The sequence below is a fragment of the Biomphalaria glabrata genome, chromosome 16 (assembly GCF_947242115.1).
Source record: "Biomphalaria glabrata chromosome 16, xgBioGlab47.1, whole genome shotgun sequence".
Lineage (NCBI taxonomy): Eukaryota > Metazoa > Mollusca > Gastropoda > Planorbidae > Biomphalaria > Biomphalaria glabrata.
The window spans coordinates 6,336,646-6,361,322 of record NC_074726.1 but is presented as its reverse complement, the minus strand read 5'-3'; the positions used below and the strand labels follow the sequence as shown (position 1 = coordinate 6,361,322).

At 35.6% G+C, this 24,677-nt stretch overlaps 2 protein-coding genes across 7 annotated transcripts; one reads left to right on the top strand and one right to left on the bottom strand.

Moving 5' to 3' along the window:
* Positions 1-2,596: 2,596 nt before the first annotated feature.
* Positions 2,597-13,437, bottom strand: LOC106058010 (uncharacterized). 6 transcript variants are annotated; one of them, XM_056013403.1, is made up of 8 exons: positions 13,251-13,437; positions 12,929-13,039; positions 10,858-10,975; positions 10,128-10,229; positions 9,084-9,361; positions 8,250-8,304; positions 4,452-5,326; positions 2,597-3,691 (listed from the first exon to the last, which is right to left on the bottom strand). In XM_056013403.1, the coding sequence occupies exons 2-8, from the start codon at positions 13,025-13,027 to the stop codon at positions 2,996-2,998; spliced, it is 2,223 nt and encodes a 740-aa protein (XP_055869378.1). In that variant the 5' UTR covers positions 13,028-13,039; positions 13,251-13,437; the 3' UTR covers positions 2,597-2,995. The 6 variants fall into 6 exon arrangements, with proteins under 6 accessions (XP_055869378.1, XP_055869379.1, XP_055869380.1 ...); XM_056013404.1 differs by having other exon boundaries at positions 4,452-5,323; XM_056013405.1 differs by having other exon boundaries at positions 9,084-9,358.
* Positions 13,438-16,219: 2,782 nt separating this feature from the next.
* LOC106050215 (uncharacterized) lies at positions 16,220-24,505 on the top strand. Its single transcript, XM_056013417.1, has 4 exons — positions 16,220-16,489; positions 19,467-19,630; positions 20,641-20,711; positions 21,979-24,505. Exons 2-4 carry the CDS (start codon positions 19,481-19,483, stop codon positions 23,303-23,305), a joined length of 1,548 nt encoding a protein of 515 aa, XP_055869392.1. The 5' UTR covers positions 16,220-16,489; positions 19,467-19,480; the 3' UTR covers positions 23,306-24,505.
* Positions 24,506-24,677: the final 172 nt, after the last annotated feature.

Here is a 24,677-nt window from a genome sequence, read left to right as displayed (position 1 = left end):
ATAAATAACTTTTTAAAAAATGCATAACTTCTCTCCATGGTAGTAACATAAGAATATTACTTTATTTTTGGAAGTGCAGTATACACTTTAAAAAAAATGTCTGTAAAAGTCAAGTAAATAATGAAGGAGAATAGCTGGTAATGTAATTGCATATCATTTAGGTTTTTTAAGGCCCCCCAAAGGGGAAAAGCTGCTATTATGTTTGTGTGGTCTGTCTATCCGTCCGTCCGTCTGTGACGCTCATGTCTCGAAGTTAAGAAAAGCTATTAAAAATCTGATTTCACTATATGTTGCAACTTCGTTTTCTGAAATTCTCCTTCTCTGTCTGTGTCTCTCTGTCTCTCTGTCTCCTTCTCTCATTTCTTTTCTCTCCGTGTTCTAGAGAAGGAAGAAGAGAGGGAAACTATCCACTCAAGTTGAACTCAACTCTATAGTTTGGGAAAATGTTAAGACGATAGGTCGGCCACATGACAAACTCGTTAACCGAAGGACTCAAAAAAAAACAAAAACAGATGACCTTTTGCAACATCTGCCTCCATAGATCGCAAGGTCTGAAAGGGGATACTTTATAATACTTTCACTTCAGAAATGATGACAGAGTGACAACACACCACCAGACATCTATTCAACACACATTTTCATTTCTCTCCTCCCTTGCATATGCTCTTTCACTTTTGGATCTCTCTTATTTAAAACCATTTAGCATTTAAACTCCACTGCTCCTGGAACTCCTGCTCCTTCGCCCATTTTGTTTCTAATTCGTCCCAAAATGTGTTGAGTTTTGTTTTTATTTTCACAAGTAAAATGTCACAGTAGACTTTCGTTTTAATCCTTAGTCATGACAAGAATGTACTGCTGCTAACTAAAAGGATTTTAAAAGGGAATTAACCGGGAAAGCGGGGACAACTTTTAAGCAGGCATTGTTTTTAAAAACCAAATCCAAATAGGAGTCTAAGTGGTGAAACCATATATGATTCTAAAATATTACATAGAATATCCTCCTGACAATTAGATGAACATTTGACCACGTGCAGCAGGACTCCAATCTCTCTCTCTCTGGCATTTTACGTCTGGAGCGTCTTTTCCTTTTGAAGATTCTGAAATGACTAAAGAGGCCAATCCTTGATACACAGCTGCAGTCACTAGGACTCCAATGTTGTCATAAATGTCTTGTCTTTGTAGAAAATCATGCAATGTTCACTTTGTTCGTATTCAGACAGGAGACAGAAACTCGCGCATTGGGTGTGAGGACTGCAAGCAATCCAGCTTTAAATGAACACTTTGTATGAACAGAGGGAGCATAGTGGCTATTGTCAACATTTGTTCATAGATTTCGATATTCACGTTGAAAATGTGGAAACCTGTCTCTCGGCTTGCAATTGTTGGACTCTGGATCAAACTCGCTGGAGACCGCCTGAGTTTGTTAATACAAAGTCCCTCTGTAATTTTACTGTAATCAGTGTATGTCTGAACAGAATAAAAACACTGGTTCGCATATTTGTTCATTTAAAGAGGAGGGGCAAAGAAGGAGGCAGAGTAAGAAATAAACGTCTAGAAAAGTGTTTCCCAAAGCGGGAAGAATTTAAAGGGGGTACGCGTTGTACCTCATTAACTTTCCTGACTTTATTGAAATACCCATTGATTATGTTCAGCTGATAAAAGCTTTTTGAGCAATTTTAAACATGAAGTCGAAAAAATAAATCGCTTCTCAGATTAAAATAAACAACCAGGGAACCAAATGATGATAATTTGTCATCTCAACACAAACTATGCCATCCTTCTCAGTGTTCTAAATCAATGTTATTTATACTAGAACTTTAGTTTATTTTATTACCAATTTTGTTTTCGTGTATTATTATTTGTTTGTATGTAGGCCTACCAAATAAAAATTGTTATTAACATAAATTTATTGAGGGTGGGGGAGGGTTCATAGTGTTATAGAAATTCTAGAAGGGGTACAAATAGGTCAAAAGTTTGCGAATCACTGGTCTAGAAAAATGTTCTTATTCTAGTTATTTAAATTAGGTCGATAAAGATAACATGAAATGATCTGACTTGAAATCTGCGGGTATTCTTGAGTCACCTTCTCTGTGGCAATGTGCTTAGGTGTATTTCTAGTTTAATGAAACTAGTCAATGTTAATCCCTGCAGCAGTCAACGTTAAGCAAACACAACAAATGTCAGATAATAATAAATGCTTATCAATTTGTCTCTGCAATAAGACGTTTTGGGTCACTTAAGCGTTTCTTGCTAGTCGGGTTACAAGTACCCTTTTACAAAATTTTTATTTAGTCACTCTGTCTGTCTTTCTGTCTGTCAAGGTGGTTTACACTTTTTTCTCCAACTTCCCATTCTTCAAGTTTAATTGCCCATTTATACTCTCATTAATATGTTTGCTTCTATATTGTTATTGTTAACTCAAGAAAACATTAAGAAACTGGAACAGACACACAATAGAGCAGTGAGATTCATAACAAACGAATATTCACATTTGACTAGAGTAACACCTTCAGTAAAATAACTAAATTTAGAAAGCCTTCAGGATAGAAGACTCAAAAAAAAGTAACAATTATACATAAAACACTGAACCATAATCTTCAAATACAAAAACAAAATTTAATAAAATACTCAGAAAGACACAAAGATAAAGGCACATTTCTCGTCCCATATGCTAGGACAAATTTGTACAAATACTCCTTCTTCCCTAGTGCTATTAGAGCATGGAATGGGATGCCTGAGCTAGCCAGGAAACCAGTGACTTGGCAGAATTTAAGTCATTGGATAATATACATGACTGAATGCATGAGGCTTAGGACGTAATCATCTTCTTTTTTGAAGTAACGTCCGTATTATATAAGATGAGATAAGAAGATTGCAGTAATGCTAAGGTTGACAATTGTAGTCCAACCTTCGCTACATTCACTTCATTTTTAACTTCATTATCTATTTCCACATTCATAATGTCTTAATTTCTTTAGTGTCGATGCTTTATTTTTTAAATAAACTGTTCCCTGTGACTCGTTTGTTTGATATAGTCTTCCTTCTGTTCCCTGTGACTTTTGTGTTTCATATAGTCCTCATGCGTATAGCTGTTTGTTTTCTGCACGATCTCTAAGACTGCTCTCAACTGTCTTTGTAAAACGGCTTGATCACGTGTCACATTATTGAAAAGCACGCATCGTTTATCACATTCTCGAAAAAGTCCTTGGAACTCTCCAGTCTGCGAACTACACCATTGTTCAAACGTCACCGGATGTTCCTGAAAACTCTGCTCTTTCTGGAAGAGATCTCCATGAGTGAAAACACAGATTCCACACCTTCTCAGCACGTCGTCGCCAAGGCAACCTTTAATGTATCTAACATACTGCCTCTGTTCTTCTGTAAAATGCGACCCATACTTCAACACGAAGAGCAACCCGTCGAAAGAATTTCCCGACAATGTCAAAGCTTTACCAATGTAATACTTGTCTACAGCCGACATGTCTGCATCCTCACTGGCACTCCACCCAGGACCGTCGACGACGAAAATTCGTAGGTCGTCCAAGTCAGTGTATTGACAGCTGAAGCTGGACACACTGGAAATGTTGTTACTTGTTTTAAAACAGCTTCGTCCGAGAATGGAGTTTCCGGTTGCACTTTTACCGTTGCCATTGTTCCCAAACAAAATAAGTCTTAAACTCGTAGTCGGAATCTGTGAACAGAAATTGCAATGTTTTATTATTATTTTGGCAAATTCGTCTGTTTTTCTTGTATCTTTAGTACTAATTTTTACAAAGCTTGTATATCAACTAACTCTGTCTGTCTGTCTGTTATCCATTCTAGGATCAAGCTGACACTTCGCACAATCATTTATTGACATAGACAAGACATAGACATGAATCAATAAATTAATTACTGGCAATTCATTATTTTGTTAATAGTAACAAGGGTAACTAATACTTTAGTATTCACAGATATGTCTAAATTTTTTGGGTTTAGACCCATCATATAATTGTTAATGTTATTTCTACCTCGCGCATTCTTTAAACAGTTATTAACTTTACTTAACAAAACATAAAACAATAAACCAAAATACTCAATTAGTCAATTATTTATTGTTAATTAATTATTTTGTTTGATATGAAATAAGGGAAATAACTTGTACATTATTGGTAGATATAGTTTTAAGGACGGAATTCTCCTCCTTTAAACAAGCTTTTTTTTTAATTGATTTTTTTTTTCATATTTTGCTTGTTTTTTCACATAGTAAGAGTCTGCCCTATAATAGATAGATAGATAGATAGATAGATAGATAGATAGATAGATAGATAGATAGATAGGTAGATAGATAGTTTAATGATTAAGTTTAATGGTTAAGTAGTTAGATAGTATGGCATTTAGATTTGACAAGAATTAAAACTCTATTGTCAGTAACACGATCTTAAGTTGTTGTTAACAGGCTAATACCTTACTTGTTCTATTAATGTCTCTGTGTATGGATCAGATCTGCTTCCATCTGTATGTTGATGAAACTTGAGTTGATTAGAAATTTTTGATAAGTTCGTATTACTTGATCCCAAATGAGAACCTTTATGTATACCGACAGCTGCTACATTTGGCATTTTTGATAGTTGACGCTGTTTCATCTCATTATCAGTTTGAGGCATTTCCAGGGGGTGATTGTCACTTGTGTCATTAAAATCTGTTAGGTTTGCCTTTTTTAAAAGCCAATTATCTTTCAACTCATTATCAGTTTGAGGCATTTCCAGAGGGTGATTGTCACTTGTGTCATTAAAATCTGTTAGGTTTGCCTTTTTTAAAAGCCAATTATCTTTAGTCTGACATATTTCAAGAGACTGGTTTGTTACTAAAACATCTGTATTGTCAACTGTGTCAATATTTGATGAGTCTGAATAAGTTTTTTCTTGACTGACTGCCTCTTTGTTCCCAGAATTAGTTTGATGTTGAATGCTAAACATATGTAAATTACAATCCAAGTTCTGTACGCCACTAGACCAACTTTCAATTGAAGTAGATTGACAAGGCTTAGGGTTTTCTATTTGTTCTCTTTCAATGCTATTTTCTTCATTATGTTGATTACAGACCGTTACGTCCTCACATTTTTCTATCAGTTCATGATTTTCTACCACTAATTGTAATTGGCATTTTTCAAACATGGTTTTTGTGGATTTGATGTAGTCTGTAAGTTTGTAAAATGCAGCGTTTTTGTTTTCATTTGCCAGAGTGTTCTCTAAAACCTGATCATAAAATTCTAACAGACTTTGTTCATGGTCTTTAACTTCTTGCAATAAAGATTCAAAGCTGCAGACTTCACTATTTCTAGCTGCTTTGATAATAGTAAAAACAAAAGATTAAAAAAAAATGAATAAATTGGTTCAGTTATTTTAATATACTTTTGATAAACGCATAAATGACATAAAACTTTTTGTATCTTATATAATAAAAACATTTAACTAACACTTAACTATCAAAAAGGAACATTCACTTTGGTTAGATCTGCAGGTAGTGTCTGCGAAAGTATAGATCAAAACATACATATGTACATATATATATATATATATATATATATATATATATATATATATATATATATATATATATTATATATATATATATATATATATATATATATATATATATATATATATATATATATATAGTGCATGCGTGGGGGGGGGGGGAAATCAGTGAAATCACAAAAGAATTGCCATGTTTAGGATTGGAACACATAGCTGTTAATTAATGTCTCTTTTAGCGTCTTCTTTTTAATAATAATAATAATAATAATAATCTTTATTATCCGTAAGGAAATTTGTCTTACAATTTGTGCATTACACCAAAGAAAAAACATTATAACTATAAGAAACCAAAGTGTACATTCACACCAGACTCACTCATAATTTACATGTGACAAAGTTTATACCAGATTGTTCTTATTTAATGATTTGATTGCCAGGGGAACAAAAGAGTGTTTGTGTCTGTTTGTCTTTGCTATCGGTGTCTTGTATCTCTTTTGTGATGGTAAAATCACAAAATCCTGACACAAAGGGTGATTCTTTATTTCGAGGATCTTGTTAGCTTTTTTATAGATGTTTGTCTCAAACAACTGCCCAAATGGTGTTTGTCTTTTGCCAATGATTTTGCAAGCAGCATTTAGGATTCTATAAAGTTTATTTTTATTTTTAATGCTCACATTGCCATACCAGGCAGTGATATTGAAACTTAAAATATTGCAGATGTGAGCGTGATAAAACATAGCCAAGGCCTTTTCGCTAACATTAAACGAGGACAGTTTTCTTAGAAATCTTAATCTTTGCTGCCCTTTTTTGCTGATATAATCAGTATTTGCAGTAAAATTTAGTTTATTGTCTAGGATAGTACCAAGGTATTTAAAGTTTTGCACAATTTCAATAGTCTCTCCAGCTACAGAAACAATATAATTTTCCTTCTTGTCCCTACGAAAATCGATTATCATTTCTTTGTTTTTTTTTACATTTAATAATAAAAAAATATCTTTACAGTATTTTTCAATGTGTTCTATTTCTTTGAAATACTCATTTACGTCTGAGCTCTCTGAGAGCAGGGCAAGAAGAGCCGCATCATCAGCGAATTTTGTGAAGGAGCAACAAGAACTATCGGATTGAAAATCATTGGTGTACAAAATGAACCACAATGGCGATGTCACAGCCCCCTGGGGCGCCCCTGTTTTAACTATGCGTTCATTAGATATAACATTGTTTACCCTAACCCTTTGAGCTCTCTGGGTCAAAAATTCATTAGCCCATAGTATTATGTATGGACTAATCTGCAACGCTTTCATCTTTTCAATGAGTAAATGAAGTTGTATAGTGTTAAAAGCTGATGAAAAATCAATAAAGAACAATCTTACATAAGTGTTCGGTAAGTCCAGATGTTTGTAGACACAGTTTAAAATATTTAGGATGGCATCGTCTACACCTTTACCCTTTTGGTAAGCAAATTGTAAAGGGTCTAACTTATTACAAAGATCATTCAGAAGAAACATTTTAAGCAATTTTTCTAAACATTTAGACACAATGGAAGTAAGTGAAACAGGTCTATAGTCATTCATTTCCTTCGGTTTGGAAACCTTTGGCACAGGTACAATTATAGATGACTTCCACACAGGTGGTATCTCATGGTTTAGTAATGAAGTAGAAAAAATATCTTGGAAAGGTTCAGCTAGTTGTTCAGCACATTCTTTTAAGATTCGCCCTTTTATTCCATCAGGCCCACCAGCTTTCATTGGGTTGACGTTTTTGAAAATGTTACAAACTTGCTCTTTAGTAATCGCTAATTCTAAACAGTTGTTAACATTGACACCCTCAAGGGCTTTGAATCTTAGATAATTAAAATCTTTCGTGTCGAAGCGACAATAGAAATCATTTAACTCGTTGGCCAATGTTTTTTCGTCTCTTGTAGCAAGATTATTTTTAATTTTGACTTGTGCCATTTTGTTCATGATGCCCCACGCCTGTCTCGTGTCACTTGTATTAATTAAGTCTACCAGCTTGGTGCGGTAGTTTCTCCTCCCTTCCTCAAGAACGACGTTGAGATTTCGTTGAGCAATTTTCCTTGTCTGTCCATCGCCACACATAAATGCTCTTTTCTTTTTGATTATTTCCCGTTTTATTTTTGCAGTGACCCATGGTTTATTGTTGGGGTATATCTTGATGCTCTTAGTGCTGACACACATGTTTTCACAGAATTTGATGTAATTTGTCACTGCGTCGACCCATTCTTCCAGATTTGAAGTAGGCAGCAGTTGTATTGTTTTGTGGTCCGATGATCCTAGTGGTGGCTTTTCACGAGATGTGAATGCTCCTTTGATGTTACAGTAACATAAGTCCAGAGTTCTGTTCTCTCTTGTCGGACATGAAATGTGTTGATAGAAGGTGGGTAGGTCAACCTTCAAGGTGCATTTATTAAAATCACCCAGTATAACTACTGGTGCGTTTATTTATTTAGACTCTAAATGAAATCGGTAATATACTTTTAATGAGTCAAATAATGTTTGCTAAATAGACCTAGAAATAACCGATGCTAGATACATTATTGCTCTGGCGATTCTTGATCTAAAAAAAATCACGGCGTCTGTCACTGTATTTGTCTTTAATCTTCTAAACTATAACCTTTCTTTGAAATACTTGTACTTTCTAATTCGATGAAGATTTGGTACATTTTTCATAAAAATAATCTACATATAAAAATGTTTGAAAGTAAGAACTTACCGAGCAAATGACCCTGTTGAAACATATTTGGTATCTTTCGTATGATGGACTCGATCTAAACGCAATTATTTTTTTAAATTAAACAAACTTTAATCTAGCTTTAACCTAATTTATAGTAAACTGTACTGCAATATAGCACTAAACGTAAAGGTGAAGTTTTTTTTTTTAAAACAATACGAACAAGAAACAACAGTAAATGTCCAATCGTACTAAAAACTAGCCAAATGAGTTAGAAATAAGGTTGTAGTTCATTGTTTGTATTTTGTAGAAGTGAATTTCATAGATACAAGATAAGGATTGATATTTAAAGAAGTTTATATTGTTTTTATTGTCTGTTTAATCTACTCATGATTTCTACTTGCAAAATTAAACTGTTTTATTCCATAAAGAGGCATTCTCATTTATATTTTTCACTTCAACAAATATCACCGGCAGACTTCTAAAATAACAACACGTGTTTTTATTTATATACCGCCAAATTTCATCCTTACAAGTTTGAATTTCCCTTTCAGTCCTTGAGTTCTATGGGGCAGATGACGTTAAGGCCGTCAGTTTATGAGGCCAACGGTTAACGAGCAGGGTGTCATGTGGCCAGCACAACGACCAACCGCTTTTACTTTCTCTAACTAAAACCAGGTACCCATTAGAGTTGGGTGGATTCAGGGGCGCCCTAAAAATCCCGAAATTAAAAAATCCCTGTCTTTTGTCGAGATTCGATCTCAGGACCCCAGGTTCCGTAGCCAAGCGCTTAACCACTCGGCCACATATCCTTACATCATTTTTTTATAAAACTTAGGTTTTTTATTTCTACTTTTGACGGTTAATGTCTGTTACCTTATCATTCTGTTCTTTTATTGTATCTTGGCTATTTTTGACTTCCTCCGACAGATGTCTCACGAACTCACTGGCAAGCTGAAGTTCAGAAATGATCTCTTTATAGTTGGCATCGCACTTGCTGCTCTGTTCTCCATTTCTTCTGAACAGTCTTTTGATCTGTCTTTCCAGATCTCCGTGTTTCGTCTCACACTGTCTAAACAAATTGGAAATATGAGCAAGGCTGGTATTCATGTTTTCAAGTTCCTCTGTCGGTTGTCGGTTCTCTGTGTCATCTGCTAAAATGTAAAATGCATTTTGTAATACTCTACGCTGTCTTTAAATAAAAATACTGATAAATCAGGTGTTACTTGTTTAAACAAGCATAAAGTTCAGACGTTATTAAAATACAAATTGATTCTGTTCACCCTGATATTTATTTTCTTATAGGCCTACAATCGTGGCTGCAAAAAAGGAGGAGCATTAATCAGGGTATAATTAATCAGGGTATAATTAATAAGGGTATAATTAATCAAGGTATAATGCTCAATAGAATTGTTATTATCATTCTTCAGAAAATTTTTCTCTTATTTATAAGAGTAACTTTATTCTTTTAAACAAAGCTTATATCAACTCATTCTGTCTGTCTGGATGGAATCTTTTACACTCTATTTCTTCCATTTCCTGTTCTCGGATCAAGTTGAAACTTTGCACAATTATTCATTGTCGATGACAACTTATACTTAGCTATATCTCTTCATACTGAAGGTTTATTTTCACTATTTGGTATCAAACAAAATAATCAATTACCAGTAATTAATTGACTCTATAGTTTGAGCCTCTCGAGCCCTTACTCACATTGTACTTAATGATGATGAATTAATTAATTAGTCTTTTTCTATTGTTGATTCATGTTTGGTCAGGTACAATAAATAATTGTGTAAAGTTTGAACATGTTCCGAAAATGGGTGTGGGAGAAAGAAAGTGTTCACAATTTGTACCAGACTGACAGAGTGGGTTGATATAAATTATTTTTAAAAAGGTATTAAATTAAAAATGAATTACCTTTATTTGTATCAACAGAAGCCTCTGAATTCTGGGTCTCAAGTAGCTTCATCATTTCATTTTGTGTTAATCTAGAGTTAGTTCGCTTTTCATTCTGATCACCTATGTTTAGAAGTATAAAACATTTCATGAGATCGTCTTTGAATTTATATTTTGTTTACAATTTTACCTTTTTAAGCACAATATTGTGTGAATGCCATTCTTCTTTCAATCATTATAAGACGTTCCTTCTGGATATATAAAAGATTTCTTGCTGCAGTATTGAAATATACCAGGGAGCGTTGGAATCACGTGATTAGTAAAAGTAAAGTCCCCCTTTCAGACTTTGCTATCTATAGGGCAGATTATGTAAAGGTCATCTGTTTTTGTGGCCCACTGTTAACGAAGGTGTCATGTGTCCAGCACAACGACCAACCGCCTTTACTTTTCCTCGACTAATGTCAGGTACCATTTAGAGGCACCCAAAGATCCCGAAATTAGAAATACCAGTCTTCACCAGGATTCGAACCCGAGACCTACTGTTCGGAAGCCAAGCGCTTTACTGCTTAGCCTCAGCGCCTCCACGTTGTTAGTACATTTTGAATATGTACATTTATAATTTCTACTTATATTTTGAAAAAATGAATGTTTATTAAAGATAAGAATAAGATAAAGAAATGAATACCAGTCATTATCATATGTTAATATTTTTTAATTAGCATACAGTGCCTTAAGGATGACTAAAGCTTACGTGCAATAGTGAGACATTGCACAATGCAATCTGTCAGTTCAGTTTCAACCAAATGTTTTATTTCTGAATATGTTTGATGATTTAGTTCATATATCCACGATGTACATTCACTGGCTACCTGGAATCATGAAGTCAACTAGTTACGGATGTACATTCTTTCACTACCAAGAATCATTAGTAAAACTTTTTAAAACAAAAGTACATTAGTGTTTTACATTACATTAAGTAATTCACCTTCACCTTCACATATTCCTTAGTCGATTGAACCCCTGGGACTCCACACATGATCTGTCGACCATCGTCCTCCATTCCTTTCCTTGAATAGAATCTCTTTCAATGACAGGCCAGCCCATTCTTTTATGTTATTTTCCCATCGCTTTCTCGGTCTGCCTCTTCTTCTTTTTCCTGGTACTGTTCCCTGGGCTAACGAGAGTTTACAGTAGCCAGCTTGTAATGCTATTGGGTTGGTCTATCTGAACAACACAGTATGCGACCAAGGCCTAGAGTCGCCTAAGTAACCTTACACAACAATGTCTAAACTAATTACTAATTTAAACTAACTAATAAAAATAGAGAAACAAAGACTAAACCAAATCAATACATACTATATTGGACACTTAGAAACAACCATATATAGTCTAGAAAACCAACAACAAGCGGAACCAACCCAAACTCTGTTAAACCATTCTAGATCTATTAACAACGATTGCATGCACAATTAAGTCAGGCCAAAGCTCGATTCAAATATTTCTAGATTCGAGATGTCATGCCACTAAGAAACGTATCCTTTCTGGTGGCTTCCTCATTGTCACGAGTCGAGTCTGTGACCTATTTCGACCAGTTTCTAGAAGCTCGAGGTCAAGCCAGTGTTGTCCAGCGTAAACAATTTAATTTTAGGTATCCAATCAAAGAAAAGGGTTAAGGAAAAAAAATAGCACACGTCAGCTTCTAGAAGGTCAAAGTTACTAAAATAATTATCTGAGAAGTTTCCATGATTCTAGAACATCCGATTTAAAAAAGTATAAATTAGGGGAAAGTCAGTTAGACGGGGTCCTCGCATAGTAGTAGTTCTTTTAGAGCGATAGGTCCTCGCTTAGTCCTCACTTAGTAATAGAGTAGAGTAATATTAGCGGGTCTATTAATTAAAGTTTTATTAGTTGAAGTAATATTATTAGTTGAAGCTGAATGTTATACTAAGTGAAGTTTCATGTATCTTTAAGTTTTATTTATGAAGCATCAAGTCAAGTTGTTATTGAATTGAGAAGTTAATTTTATGTGAAAGTTGAAGAAGTAGAGAAGTTTCGAGAAAATACAGAGTTTTTCTTCACTTCATTTCATTTTAATTTATCAACTTATTAATACAATCCTCCGGCCTGTTCGTCACACTCACACGTTTTATTCTATGACAATGTAAAAATGTATTTTTAAATTGGTAGAATTAAAATAAAAAGTGACACTGCTATCGCGTTACAATTATAACGCAACAAAAATTTAATTCATTCTATATTCTCATTAGAGACGAGGTGGCTGAGTTGTACGGCGCTTGGCTTCCATAACCGGGGGTCCCGGGTTCGAATCCTGGATTTTAATTTCGGGATATTTAGGGAGCCTCTGAGTCCACAGAGCTACAATAGGTACCTGACATTAGTTGGGGAAAAGGAAAGGTGTTTGATCGTTTTGCTGGCCACATGACACCCTCATTAGCCCTGGGCCACAGAAACAGATTACCTTTACATCATATGCCTATAGACCGCATGGGGAACTTATATTCTCTTTGCTGGCATACCAATTTGAAATTGTCAGGTAGAGTTGATCCATAGGCTCTTGAAACTCTAAGCGAACAAGAGCTCCTACTGCCTGATTGAACAGTGTATTCTGTCTGAGAGTGTCTATTTTGACGCTGTCATTTCCAGTGACACGGTCATTCCGGACTCGTGTACACCGGGAACCACTGCCATTTTCCTATCCTATACCAGGCTAACCGGGGTTGCTGACATTCTGACAGCTTATTAGTGACGCTCCTTTTAAAAAAAATCTTTGTTACTTTAATGAAATAAATAAACATACTTACTGAACTAATACGATCAATCTGGGTCAGTAGAAACTCTTTTAGCCTTACAATGATGGCTAGATTTGATGCTATATCGGACAATTCTTCAACAGGCCTCATTTAAAAGCTCCACTAATAATACAAAGAAAATTATATTACTTCATCAGTAATTATTAAAGGTATAAATCAGCATCAATAAATAGGGTAAAAAGAATACTACGAATGAATGAATACCCAATTAATGGTGACTTCTACTATGTGTTTAAAGTTATAGTAGAATGGAATATACTGCAACTAGACTGCTCTAGATCTGAATATGTATTCACATGATTCATAAACATACCTGTTATCTTCAAGAAATGTGTTAAATAGATTATAGAAAGTTTAATAATAATCACAATGTACACAATAAGAATGTAGATGCAGGTATATTAATTCTTAAACGAATTTTGCAACGAATTGAGGCTATAACAGAAAACACAGTAATGACTAAACACTGACTTTGAATGAGCTACAACCATACATGTATGTAAAGGGACATAACAATGCCAATAGCGTACCATAAAATAGAGTTTTAGTTCTTGGTGGCGCTTCGTGCATGCGTGTAAATAAAAGGTTATAAATCATAGATAACTTCCTTATCTTTAGACATGGTTATTGGCTACTGCGCTTATGATCTTTCTAAGAAAGTGTAGAACTGGAAATACATTTTTTTATGTTTGCTTATGAAGATTTTATGTAGGTCTTTTTTTTTCTTTGTATGCGTACAAAATTTATTCTCGCCACATTTTTCATCCCAATTTCAGTTCCTTGTTTTAAATCACGAGGCGCAACATTTTTTAATGCATCTCACATTAACAAAAGTGGGTATACACTCGACAATACTGCAACTGCGTGGGAGGCAACTTGGAGTGTTTTTTCTAGGTTCTATTCTCTCAGCGTCCGAAAGTCGACATCAGCGAGGCGGCTTGAAATAATGACGTTGTCTCCAGAAACCTACTTTTGATGTACCACGACGTTCGTTGGGCACTATTGACTTACCAGCATGCGAAGTCACCCACACATTGGATTGGAACCGAACACAAACTGAACCCAAGCTCTATTTAACCATTCTAGATCTATTAACAACAAATGGAAATGCAGACACAATTGCCTTGGAAACCGCAAGCGGGTACCACTCTCGGCGCCACTATACTCGTTAATTGAGTCTATAGGTCTCACCGCGGAGAGATTGAGATTGGCAGAGCATCCCAGCATTATCTCTCGAGCGCAAGTGGTACTGGAAACACCTTTTTGGCGACCTTTCAGTGAATTTCCTCGCATATCGGGGTCACAGTAAACGAGAGAGCGAACCGATCGGACAAACTGGGGACACTACTGGACCCACGGAAGAACCATAAACATACGAAATGGCTTGAGCAATTATCTGTGAATAGAACAGATTTTAGTGACTCATTGAGCTGAGAATGATATGGTGTGGAAAATAGACCAAACAGGTCTGACGAGTGGTGGCGGTTAGAAAGAAACATGCCATTGTTCAATCGGCAGTATTGCTATCTGGACACAGAGAAAATAGAACATATCCTTTATAAAATTACGGAAATCGGTTCGAGAAATTGGTTCGATGGTGCACGAATTTATATGTGACATGAAGTTACCAGTCACCGATTCAGGCCTCGGGGAACACTAGGGGGTTCCGCGGAACACAGTTTGGGAAACACTGATCTACTTAACTCTTTATTTAATATTCTTCGCCATCTTTTCTACCAAATAAAGCACCTTACCCGTAGACACGGATAATATCCGTGGTGGGGGGGGGGGGGAGGGGGGCGCTACACTGTAAGGTTGCAATTACAAATTATTTAAAATTATCTTTTGCAAGGGCGCCCAAAGAGCGTCTTGCCACCGCTGAAAGTGCTGTCATGCTCTTATCAATAGACTTGTAAAACTTGCCATTATCAGTCGCTTAAACTTTCCGATTTATGACAAACGTAAGACTAGACCAGACATAAACCATTTTACAAGGCAAGTAATGACAATTCATAAGTAGGAACTGAAAAGAAATGACACAAGATAGACTGTTTCACCAGTGAATCCCATACACTACTGGATGAGAGAAATTGAATTACAAAATAAGAACGTGTCTGCATATCGGAATTATGTTAATTGGATGAGAACATGCCCGCGGTATTGCACGAGCTGTCATCATTAGTCTTTAAGACAAGAACCAGGTACAATCGCAGTTACCAAACTAGTTATCATAAAACCAATACATTTGTTTCAACGATTTGATCAAAAAACTAAAAAAAAAAAAACAAAAAAAAAAAGCAAAATATTTTTTAAATCCTTGAAAAAAAAACGCTTATATAAAAGGAATAACTCCGCACCTACAACAATATCTCTCAGTGGTGTACAAGTTATTTCCCTTATTCAATATCAAACAACATAATCAATTACCGACAGGGCCGGTCCTAACAATTGCGGGGCCCTATGCGAAACTGATTGCGCGGGGCCTAGTCTGGGTGGGAATAAGGATAATAAGTGAAAATTAAGTTTAAGTATTAGAAAAAAATTCGACTTTGAATTTTATTCATTCTTTTCTAAGTACAAAATTACGATCAAATTAGTATCACACTACGAACCTTGCAACCTATGACATATTTATATGCCAGTGACTATGGAAGTAAATAAAGTATTGGACCTTCCGATTAAGGTGAAAATTCGCCCGATTATTACATTTTATTACATGAAAGCTGACAATGCCTTTTTTCTTTTATCGCGTACGATTGGCGTTTTCCGCAATGAATGACACCAATAAATGGCACTTTTGTCTATTTTTCAGGAGATTTTAATAACTTCAGGAGATTTCCAGGAATTTTTCGTATATATTTTGCAATTTAATAATTAGACCTAGAATTAGCGCGGGGACTATGAAAGCGCGGGGCCCACTGCGACCGCATGTCGCAGTGGCCTAAGACCGGCCCTGATTGCCGATAATTAATTGACTAATTGGTAACTTTTTAAATTGATTCTTTTTTTTTTTTGTTACGTACAATAAATAATTGTTTAAAGTTTCAACTTGATCCGAGAATTGGTGTGGGAGAAATAACATGTTCATTATCTAGGGGGAAAAACAAACATAAACTAACATCTGGTCAGAGCCCTCCATGATCCTTTCAGAACCTCTTCTTGTGAAACGACGCGAAGAATATGTGTATTGATATATATATATATTATGGTATATCAACATATAAGTTTGGGAGCTACTGATATAAAAGACAATAACCTGGTAATAAACTTTGTACACCTCTCCATATGATCATTGTAGGTGGTACCTATATAAATCTGATAAAGTCTCAGAGAGAACAAACATTTGGCATTATTATATTATCTCTGTATTAATATCTGTGTATTTAAAAAGTTTATACATTTGACGTGTGTTTTAAGTCCGAAGTCAAAGGAAGAATGCAGTTTATCAAGATGTCCCTGCAGTGACTTACATTGTCAAACCTATTCAGACAAGGCAGTCTCATTTGTCGTCTATCATAAAAGACTAATCATTTCACAATACAACCTCATCAAGTAAGTCCAATATTTATTCACATCACTATTAAGTTCATAGAAACAGATGATATCGTTGTACTTTCAATATTTACGAAGAGATATTATCAAGTAAGATAGGATAACTAATAAGATTGATTACTCTAATGAGCGTGTCTTTTACACAAGTCATCACCAACAGTGCTCGTAAAGTATTATAACCTCGACTTATCCATATTTGTTACTCAGTAATTTATTATTTCAGCCCTTTTTGCCTTCTTATTTTTAAGTTGGATGGTTTATATTCACCTGATGTTGACCTTTTATGTCACGATACTTTCATGCTTTTAGCATGCATGCTCAGAGCGCTATGGCTGGGACATTATCATTAAATAGTTGAGGGGATATCTGGCAGAAGGATTTCCCTGCAGCTTCTAGGCGCTTAGTAAACACAACTCTGCTCAAGTCGGGTGTTGAACCTCGAGACCCCTTCATAGGTTGCCAAGCCTAGTAAAGTTCAAGCGTACTTGGCCTCTCGACCACGCTTGTATAAGTTTGTTGGGTTTTTTTTGCCTGACACATAATTTTTTTTCCTAGCATTGATTTTCCTAATTTGTCCTCGCCCCATATAGTCATGCTATTTCAGTTGCATTTTTTGTGATTTGTGAGTTCTGTTTGAAATGCTGATCTGCTTTGTTTTAACCGCTTTTACACACACACACACACACATATATATATATATGTATATATATATATATATATATATATATATATATATATATATATATATATATATATATATATATATATATATATATATCATGGGCGTAGCCAGGATTTTTTTTCGGGGGGGGGTTTTGGGGGGGTGAAATTTTTTCGACCCCCCCACCCCGCGAAAAAAAATTATATGTATTTGTGTGTGTGTGTGTGTACATAATCTTTTTTACATTCTGACCCTTCATTCTTTCGGAAGACGTTTATTGTGCCCTAGAATAGGTTCTTCCATGAGTTAGTGGGAAAATTGTAGATTCCCCGATATTACTAGCAAAGGGGTCTGGGGGAGCGCTAGGAGCCAAGCACTATTTCTGATATTGAAAACCAACAAAATGCATATTTTGAGGTATCTACAGTGCATTTTCCTGCTATTAAAAAGTTTTATTTCAAAAACCTAATGTGCTATTCTTACTGACTTAGACCCTCCCACGACGTTCAGAGCATTTGACGTCAAGCTGTTTCCATAAAAATCTGTCACTGGTAATGTCTGAAGCCTCTTCCCACCTACCATGAGGACCTCCATGAATGAGTGGCATCAAGTTGTGCTAGGATATCATTGCAAATCTTCTTATGCGTAATTCATTATGTCGGAGAACATTTACCGTAAACCTCATGCGTCGTTCTCTCACAATCTTACTAAGGGGTCGACTCCCAGTTCGGCATAGGACTTCCTTGATTTAGACCCGATCTCTATAACTGACTCCTAAAATCTGTCTTAGCCATCTTTGTTGAGCTACATTTAGTGTTTTTCGATTTCGGTAGATGACTATTCACTGCAGTTTATTAATGGAGCCCTGCCACTGGTAAAAATGTGTAACCTCTCTTGAATACGCTCTTGGAATTAAGTGACTGTAGTTTGCTTTAGATATTATATCGAAAAGAGAAGTTTTATCGTCAAAATCTTCTGTTGGGGCATTTCTACCTCAAAATGCTCTGTAGGGGGATCTTAGACTCAAAACCATCTGGAGGGGTTTTAAACTTTAAAAAAAAGCCATCTGTAGAAGAAGGGTTTAAACTCAGAACCTCCGATTGGCTTGGCTACGCTCAAATAATTTTAGTGTTTAAATTTGCTTTTTTTTATATTGAAGATGTATTTTTAGCACCAAACCCTTCTGAATGGGGGTTTAAACTCAAAACCCCTTTCGGCAACGCTCATAGCATTTTGAGTGCGTAATTTTGCTTTTTTTTCTTACACTGAAGATGTATTTTTATCCTCAAACCCCCCTGGCGGGGGGTTTAAACTCAAAACCCCTTTGACTACGCTCATAGATTTTAGAGTGAGTAATTTTCTTTTATTTATATTGAAGAGGTACTTTTTAACTTCAAACTCCACTGGAGGGGAGTTTAAACTCAAAACCCCTTAGACTACACTCATAACATTTTTAGTGTATAATTTGCTTTGTTTTTATTATTAAAGAGGTATTTTTTACCTTCAAACCCCGCTGAAGTGGGGTTTACACTCAAAACTGAGTCAAAAGCCATTTAGCTACGCTCATAACATTTTGAGTGCGTAATTAGCTTTTTTTTATATTAAAAAGGGGGTTTATCGTAAATTTTAAACGGGGTTTTAAAATCAAAATCTTCCTTAACTGTGATCTTGGAATTAGGGGATTTTCGTTTGCATTTTTCTTGTTTTGTTTTATAGAAGAGGGGGAGTTAACTGCAAAACGCAGGTAGGGGGTTTAAAACTCAAAACCCCTGGTAGGGGGGTTTAAACTTAAAACTCCTAGTAGGGATTTTTAAAATCGAACCCCTTCTGGTAGGGGGTTTTAAACTCAAAACCACTTTGATTGTGCTGAGGCAAGTGATGGTTTAGTATTAAAATCTCACCTAAAATAAACAAAATCAAAGCAAAAAATCAGTCACTAAATTCCGACTCCCCCCCCCCTTTCGGTGGGGGGTTCATTTCGGGGGGGGGGGGTTGAACCCCAACCCCCCCCCCCTGGCTACGCCCATGATATATATATATATTTTATATATATACATACATACCTTCATACATACATACATACAGAAATACATTGATACATACATACATACATACATTCATACATACATACATACATACATTCATACATATATACATACATACATACATACATACATACATACATACATACATACATACATACATACATACATACATACATACATACATACATACATACATACACACATACATACATGCATATATACATACGCCTTACTTTCTGATGTATGTATTAGATTTGTACATTTAATACAGATATTAAGATAAGCATGGCTTCTGGTTCAAGTGGGTTAACGGACCAAGATGACATTTCTGAGCTCAGTACGTCAGAAGAGGAGTTACAAGATGATGATAAATTTGACCGTTTGTTAAGGAAACAGAAAAAAATTTATCAGTCTCACCAAAAACGGAAATCTAAGGTAATATGTTCTTAAAAGTTCTGTTTACAAAGCTTATATCAACTCACTCTGTTTGTCTAGTAAACAAAAGTTTGCAAAATTATTTCTTGTACCTGACAAAACAAGAATCAGTAAAAAAAATTTTTTAAAAATAACCAATAAGCTTATTAACTATTCGTAAATAATTATTGTTTTGGCATTGAAAAAGGGAGATTAATTGTATTTAATATATGCCGTGGTATATATTGAATTACTCCTCTTGATGAGGCTTTATTCTATAATATTCTATAATATATTCCATGTTTTGTTATATTTGATATCTTCATACAGCTATTGAATAACGAGATCTGCCTTTAAAATCTTATTTTAAAAATGGTTTATATGTGTGTGCTTACAATATTCATACACTTTGAAAATTCTGAATACTGAAGAAGCTAATGTACCTTTTAATTTTTATTTTCAAACTTCTTGAAGACGATTAGTAATGGCGTAGCTGGGGTGAGGGTTCGAAATTTTTAAATCCCCCACACCCCCACTAGAGGGGGGTCCCTAATTAGTTAGATACATTAACTTTATATATTAAGCCATTATCTTATGTCATGATGTCGAATGTCAAAATACTAGAGCCCCTAAAGAGGTCAAGCCTTCCAGATCCCCAAAGCCCTAACTACTCCACTGAATTTATTATTTTTGTGTCCATAGCACGCATCAATGAATTTTCTAGCATGAACATACTTATGAAACTTGTTTTAGAAATGATTACAATATCTACATATTTATTATTTTGGTTCCGTCGTAGTGTGCTTGATGTTAGCTTGAGTGATACCAAGTTTGAATCTCCGTCAACGTTTTTTGTCGGGCGTGGTTGCTGAGTGGTAAAGCACTCGACTTCCGTACCGAGGGGGGGCCAGGTGTTCAAATCTCGATGAAGATTTGGATTTTTAATTATGGTATTTTCACTACGCCCAAAATATATATGTGTGTATGTATAAGAACTGTCACTTCCTCTATAATTTTTGTTCTATTTTTAGTTCAATGAAAATATTTACGACATACCAGATTTAGTTGGAGCCACTGAACCATTATGTTGTGATTTCAACGAGTAAGTAAAGTTATATTTATGTATATAATTATATATATATAATTCTCCACGTGGCCCAATCATGCGGGACACCACGCACGCACGCCAACTCTCTAACCCTCGATGAAAAACTCATGGAGAGATAACTGCATGTCGGACTAGTTACCCACCGTAACTTTAGCGGCGACAGAGACCGCGGCTCAGAAAAAAAGATGGGGGGGAGGGGAGGACAAGTCTCTCAATATATAATTATCTACGTCGCCCAACCATGTCCCCCTTCCGCCCGCATCTGCGCCCTCCCTAAAAATGGACAACTGTCTTTCAGGAAGTTTTCACCCGTCACTAACATAGCGGAGTAAGCTACATTGCGGATGGGCTAGTTTTATATATTTACGATAGATATTTGGTTTTAATGACATCCCAGTCAAGTCCGGTGGCGCGGTGGCTGAGTGGTAAGACGCTTGGCTTCCGAACCGGGGTCACGGGTTTGAATCCTGGTGAAGACTGGGATTTTTAATTTCGGGATCTTTGGGCGCCTCTGAGTCCACCCAGCTCTAATGGGTACCTGACATTAGTTGGGGAAAAGTAAAGGCGGTTGGTCGTTGTGTAAGCCACATGACACCCTCTTTAACTGTAGGCCACAGAAACAGATGACCTTTACATCATCTGCCCAATAGACCACAAGGCCTGAAAGGGGAACTTTACTTACAGTCAAGTCCATTCCTTTACGTGTTTTCTTCGCCATTTCATTAAGAGTCTCAACACCTTACGTCAGTTATGGACACAGGGAGTGGAGGAATCAGATATCGTTATTGTGATTACGTCATGACGCCAGGGCCGGCCTTACAAAGTGCGGGACCCAATTTAATGGATTTTTTTATTTACAATTTTTAACTATTAATTAAATCATTATATCAGCATTTATTATGATATGTATGCATAGGAAGAAGTTCAAACGTTATTGGCGCTAGTGGCTACTTAAAGTAATGTTAATCGTATGATACACTTAATAAGTTAACCCTTTAAATCAAACATGCTAAATTTAAATTGAGGGGTCTTCCCCCCCCCCCCAGGCGCGAGGCGCCGATTCGGAACAATCGCTCAAAGAGACCTGCTTCACACAAGATTTTTTTTAAAATTTTATTAATAATTCACTTAGACTTCAAAAATGTACATTTGAAATGTATATATTTTAAAATATAATTAAAAATTAATGTGAATACTGTGATAAGTTGTACTGCATTTCTTATTATAGACGTGTTATGTATCTATTATCCTCTTTCTGAAGGTTTTACAAAGCCAACAACATTCAACAGATCGACATTTTACTGATTGGTAAAACGGGCAACGGAAAGAGTGCTCTAGGAAATACTATACTGGGACGCCAAATTTTTGAAAGCAAATCAACGCTGACATCGGTTACAAAACGAGTCGAGTCCGGTGTAGCTGAAATAGAAGGACAAAGAATAAAAGTCATCGATGGACCTGGTGTCGGAGACACAGGCATGGACAAGCAAGCGGCTAACGTCAACACGCTGGAGTCTATATCCCAAGCAATCGCCATCAACCCTGAAGGATATCACGCCTTTCTGCTGGTTGTCCGCTACGGGACGAGGTTTACTTTAGAAGACGAGGACACCGTTACTCTTCTCAAGGAAATTTTCGGCCAGCACTTCTTCAGCAAGTTTTGTATCATCGTCATGACCTGCGGAGATTTGTTTGAAAGGGAAACTAGAAAAAGTTTCCAAGATTGGCTCAGAACTCAAGACAGCCTTTTCTTTTCTAAATTACTCAAAGAGTGCGGCAACAGAATCGTTTTATTCGACAACAAAACCAATGACAAGGGAAAACATAAGAAACAGGTGAAAGAGCTTCTAAGTTTGATTCAAAATTTAAAAGTTCAAAATAGTCGTTACACAAATGATCATTTCGACTTAGCGCAGAGATCTAGGGATACCATCATTTTAAAATCTAATCAAGACATCATCGAGGAGGCAATAATGATAGAGGCGGATTTAATTTTTCAAAAACTTACGTCCATTCAAAACGGCGACCAACCTGGGATGCACGATCAGGATTTGCAGGAACTGACGGAAAAAGCCAATAGATTGTATGAACATATTAAAGTTAAAGATAAAGGCACAGGCGTTTTGCATAGCTTAGCACTTCACGTGTGGTCGCTTATCTGTTCAGTGAGAGACGAGTCGGCACTGTCCCTGAAAGTCGCCGACGAGAAGAAAAAATTTCAGAAAGCAATGGCCAAAGCTGCGAAACAGCACGAAGCTGAGTTGGAGAGGCAACGCAAAGAATTTCAAGAACAATTGAAAGAGAATCGAATGACGGAGAAAGATGAAGATCGCTTTGAGGAGTCCCAGCTTCACCTCACCAAGAAAGTACAAGATCAGTGGAAAAAGGAAAGGAAAAAATTCGAGGCGCAACACAAGCTGCTTTGGGAAGAACAAAAGAAACAAATTCTGTTGGCGAACGCCCGTTTACAAGAAATTAAAGAAGAACAGCGAAGCCTCAGGTCTAAAGGGACAGAAAAAACAAAGAAAAGTCTTTTGAAAGCTCTCCAGAAAAAATTCAGTCGCAATGATCAAGCAAGTAATGTTTGATAAGAACCATTGGATTCTTTTTAGCCTTGTATATTTATTAATTTGTGTCTAAATTCGTATTGTTATGATATATTGACCTGCTGTACTATAAATCTAATCCACCTTGTTCGTTTCTATACTTTGATGCTAAAAGCAAATCATACTACTAGAAACTATTCTGAATTTCTATACTTAATCTCGTTTATATCATTTGTTGGCAATGTGATCGTTTTGTTATTCTCCTGCCAGATCGATTTGTAAATAGCTCATTCCGGCGGACAATTCATTACTTCTGACTATGATTTGGAAATAGTTTATGTATGGTTCCTTTTAAGAGGGCTGGATATTTTGAACCGTTAGATACATGTTACTTCTTTTTTTTTTATCTAGCCAGCTTGTTTCTATGGTTTCTGTCTTTGACCTGGGCTGCTCTTGAGAAATTTAGTCATCAAACGTGATTGATGACTATTGAAAGACCAGTTTATCGTCCTTGACATTGGTTATATTATCCATTTTCTTAGAAATCTCTCAGAATTTTCTTTTCGTTTTCCTACGCTTTTATTCAGGTTACCTTATATCACCCCTACATTTCCCCTTTTCTCTTTCTCTTTTTTTTCTATGTTATTGTATTTTGTTGCTAAACGTAAACAGGATCTTAAAAATCAGTACAGACAAAGACGAGAATACAGTGTATTAAAACTAAAAGTGATATTCCCCGATTGCGGGCTAATGATTTGTGATGGAGGAAGGGAGACAAATCCCTGCAAGGATCATTCGGAAATAGTTAACTTAGAAATTGACACAGTGGTTGTCTCTCGTGAAACTGTGAATCAGTAGAATTAGTACCCAGAAAAGCAAATCAGTTGAAGCTGGCCTGAGTACTAACATTATAACTGTTTTGGGGAGACGCCAGTCACAATGGTTCCAACGACCATTGACTTGTAATAAGTCTTCATAGTTGCTAATTATGAACAAAAACTGTGGCTATTATAGAGTACTACCCAGTAAACTGTCCACATCAAGTAGGTGAGGTGATCATTTCTTGCATTATTATTATTATATTATATTATAATATATTATATTATCGTTGAAACTATAACAATATTTAGTTCAATAAAGAGCCAAGATTATCTTCTGATAATTATATTTTACATTAGAAAAAAGACATGACAAATTAAAAATGATTTTTTTTAATTTATTTCAAAATGCAATTTTAAAAATGTTAAGAAGCTGATATAATCTAATATAATAATATGCCATATATTTACAAACCCCAAAAAATAATGTATAGTGTGACATATTTTTGTCTAAAATTTAAAGTACTTACTGCAATATTCAAATATTATTAAAAGGAATAACCATTAAAGCATCACCATAGAAACTCTGTTTTGAT

Coding starts and splice junctions, on each gene's coding strand:
- LOC106058010 (XM_056013403.1), bottom strand. CDS start 13,027: ATGAGGCCTGTTGAAGAATTGTCCGATATAGCATCAAATCTAGCCATC. Junction 10,976..12,928: donor AGATTGATCGTATTAGTTCA/GTAAGTATGTTT, acceptor TCATGATTCCAG/GTAGCCAGTGAATGTACATC. Junction 10,230..10,857: donor GCAATGTCTCACTATTGCAC/GTAAGCTTTAGT, acceptor TTCTAAACATAG/GTGATCAGAATGAAAAGCGA.
- LOC106050215 (XM_056013417.1), top strand. CDS start 19,481: ATGGCTTCTGGTTCAAGTGGGTTAACGGACCAAGATGACATTTCTGAG. Junction 19,631..20,640: donor ACCAAAAACGGAAATCTAAG/GTAATATGTTCT, acceptor TTCTATTTTTAG/TTCAATGAAAATATTTACGA. Junction 20,712..21,978: donor TTATGTTGTGATTTCAACGA/GTAAGTAAAGTT, acceptor CTCTTTCTGAAG/GTTTTACAAAGCCAACAACA.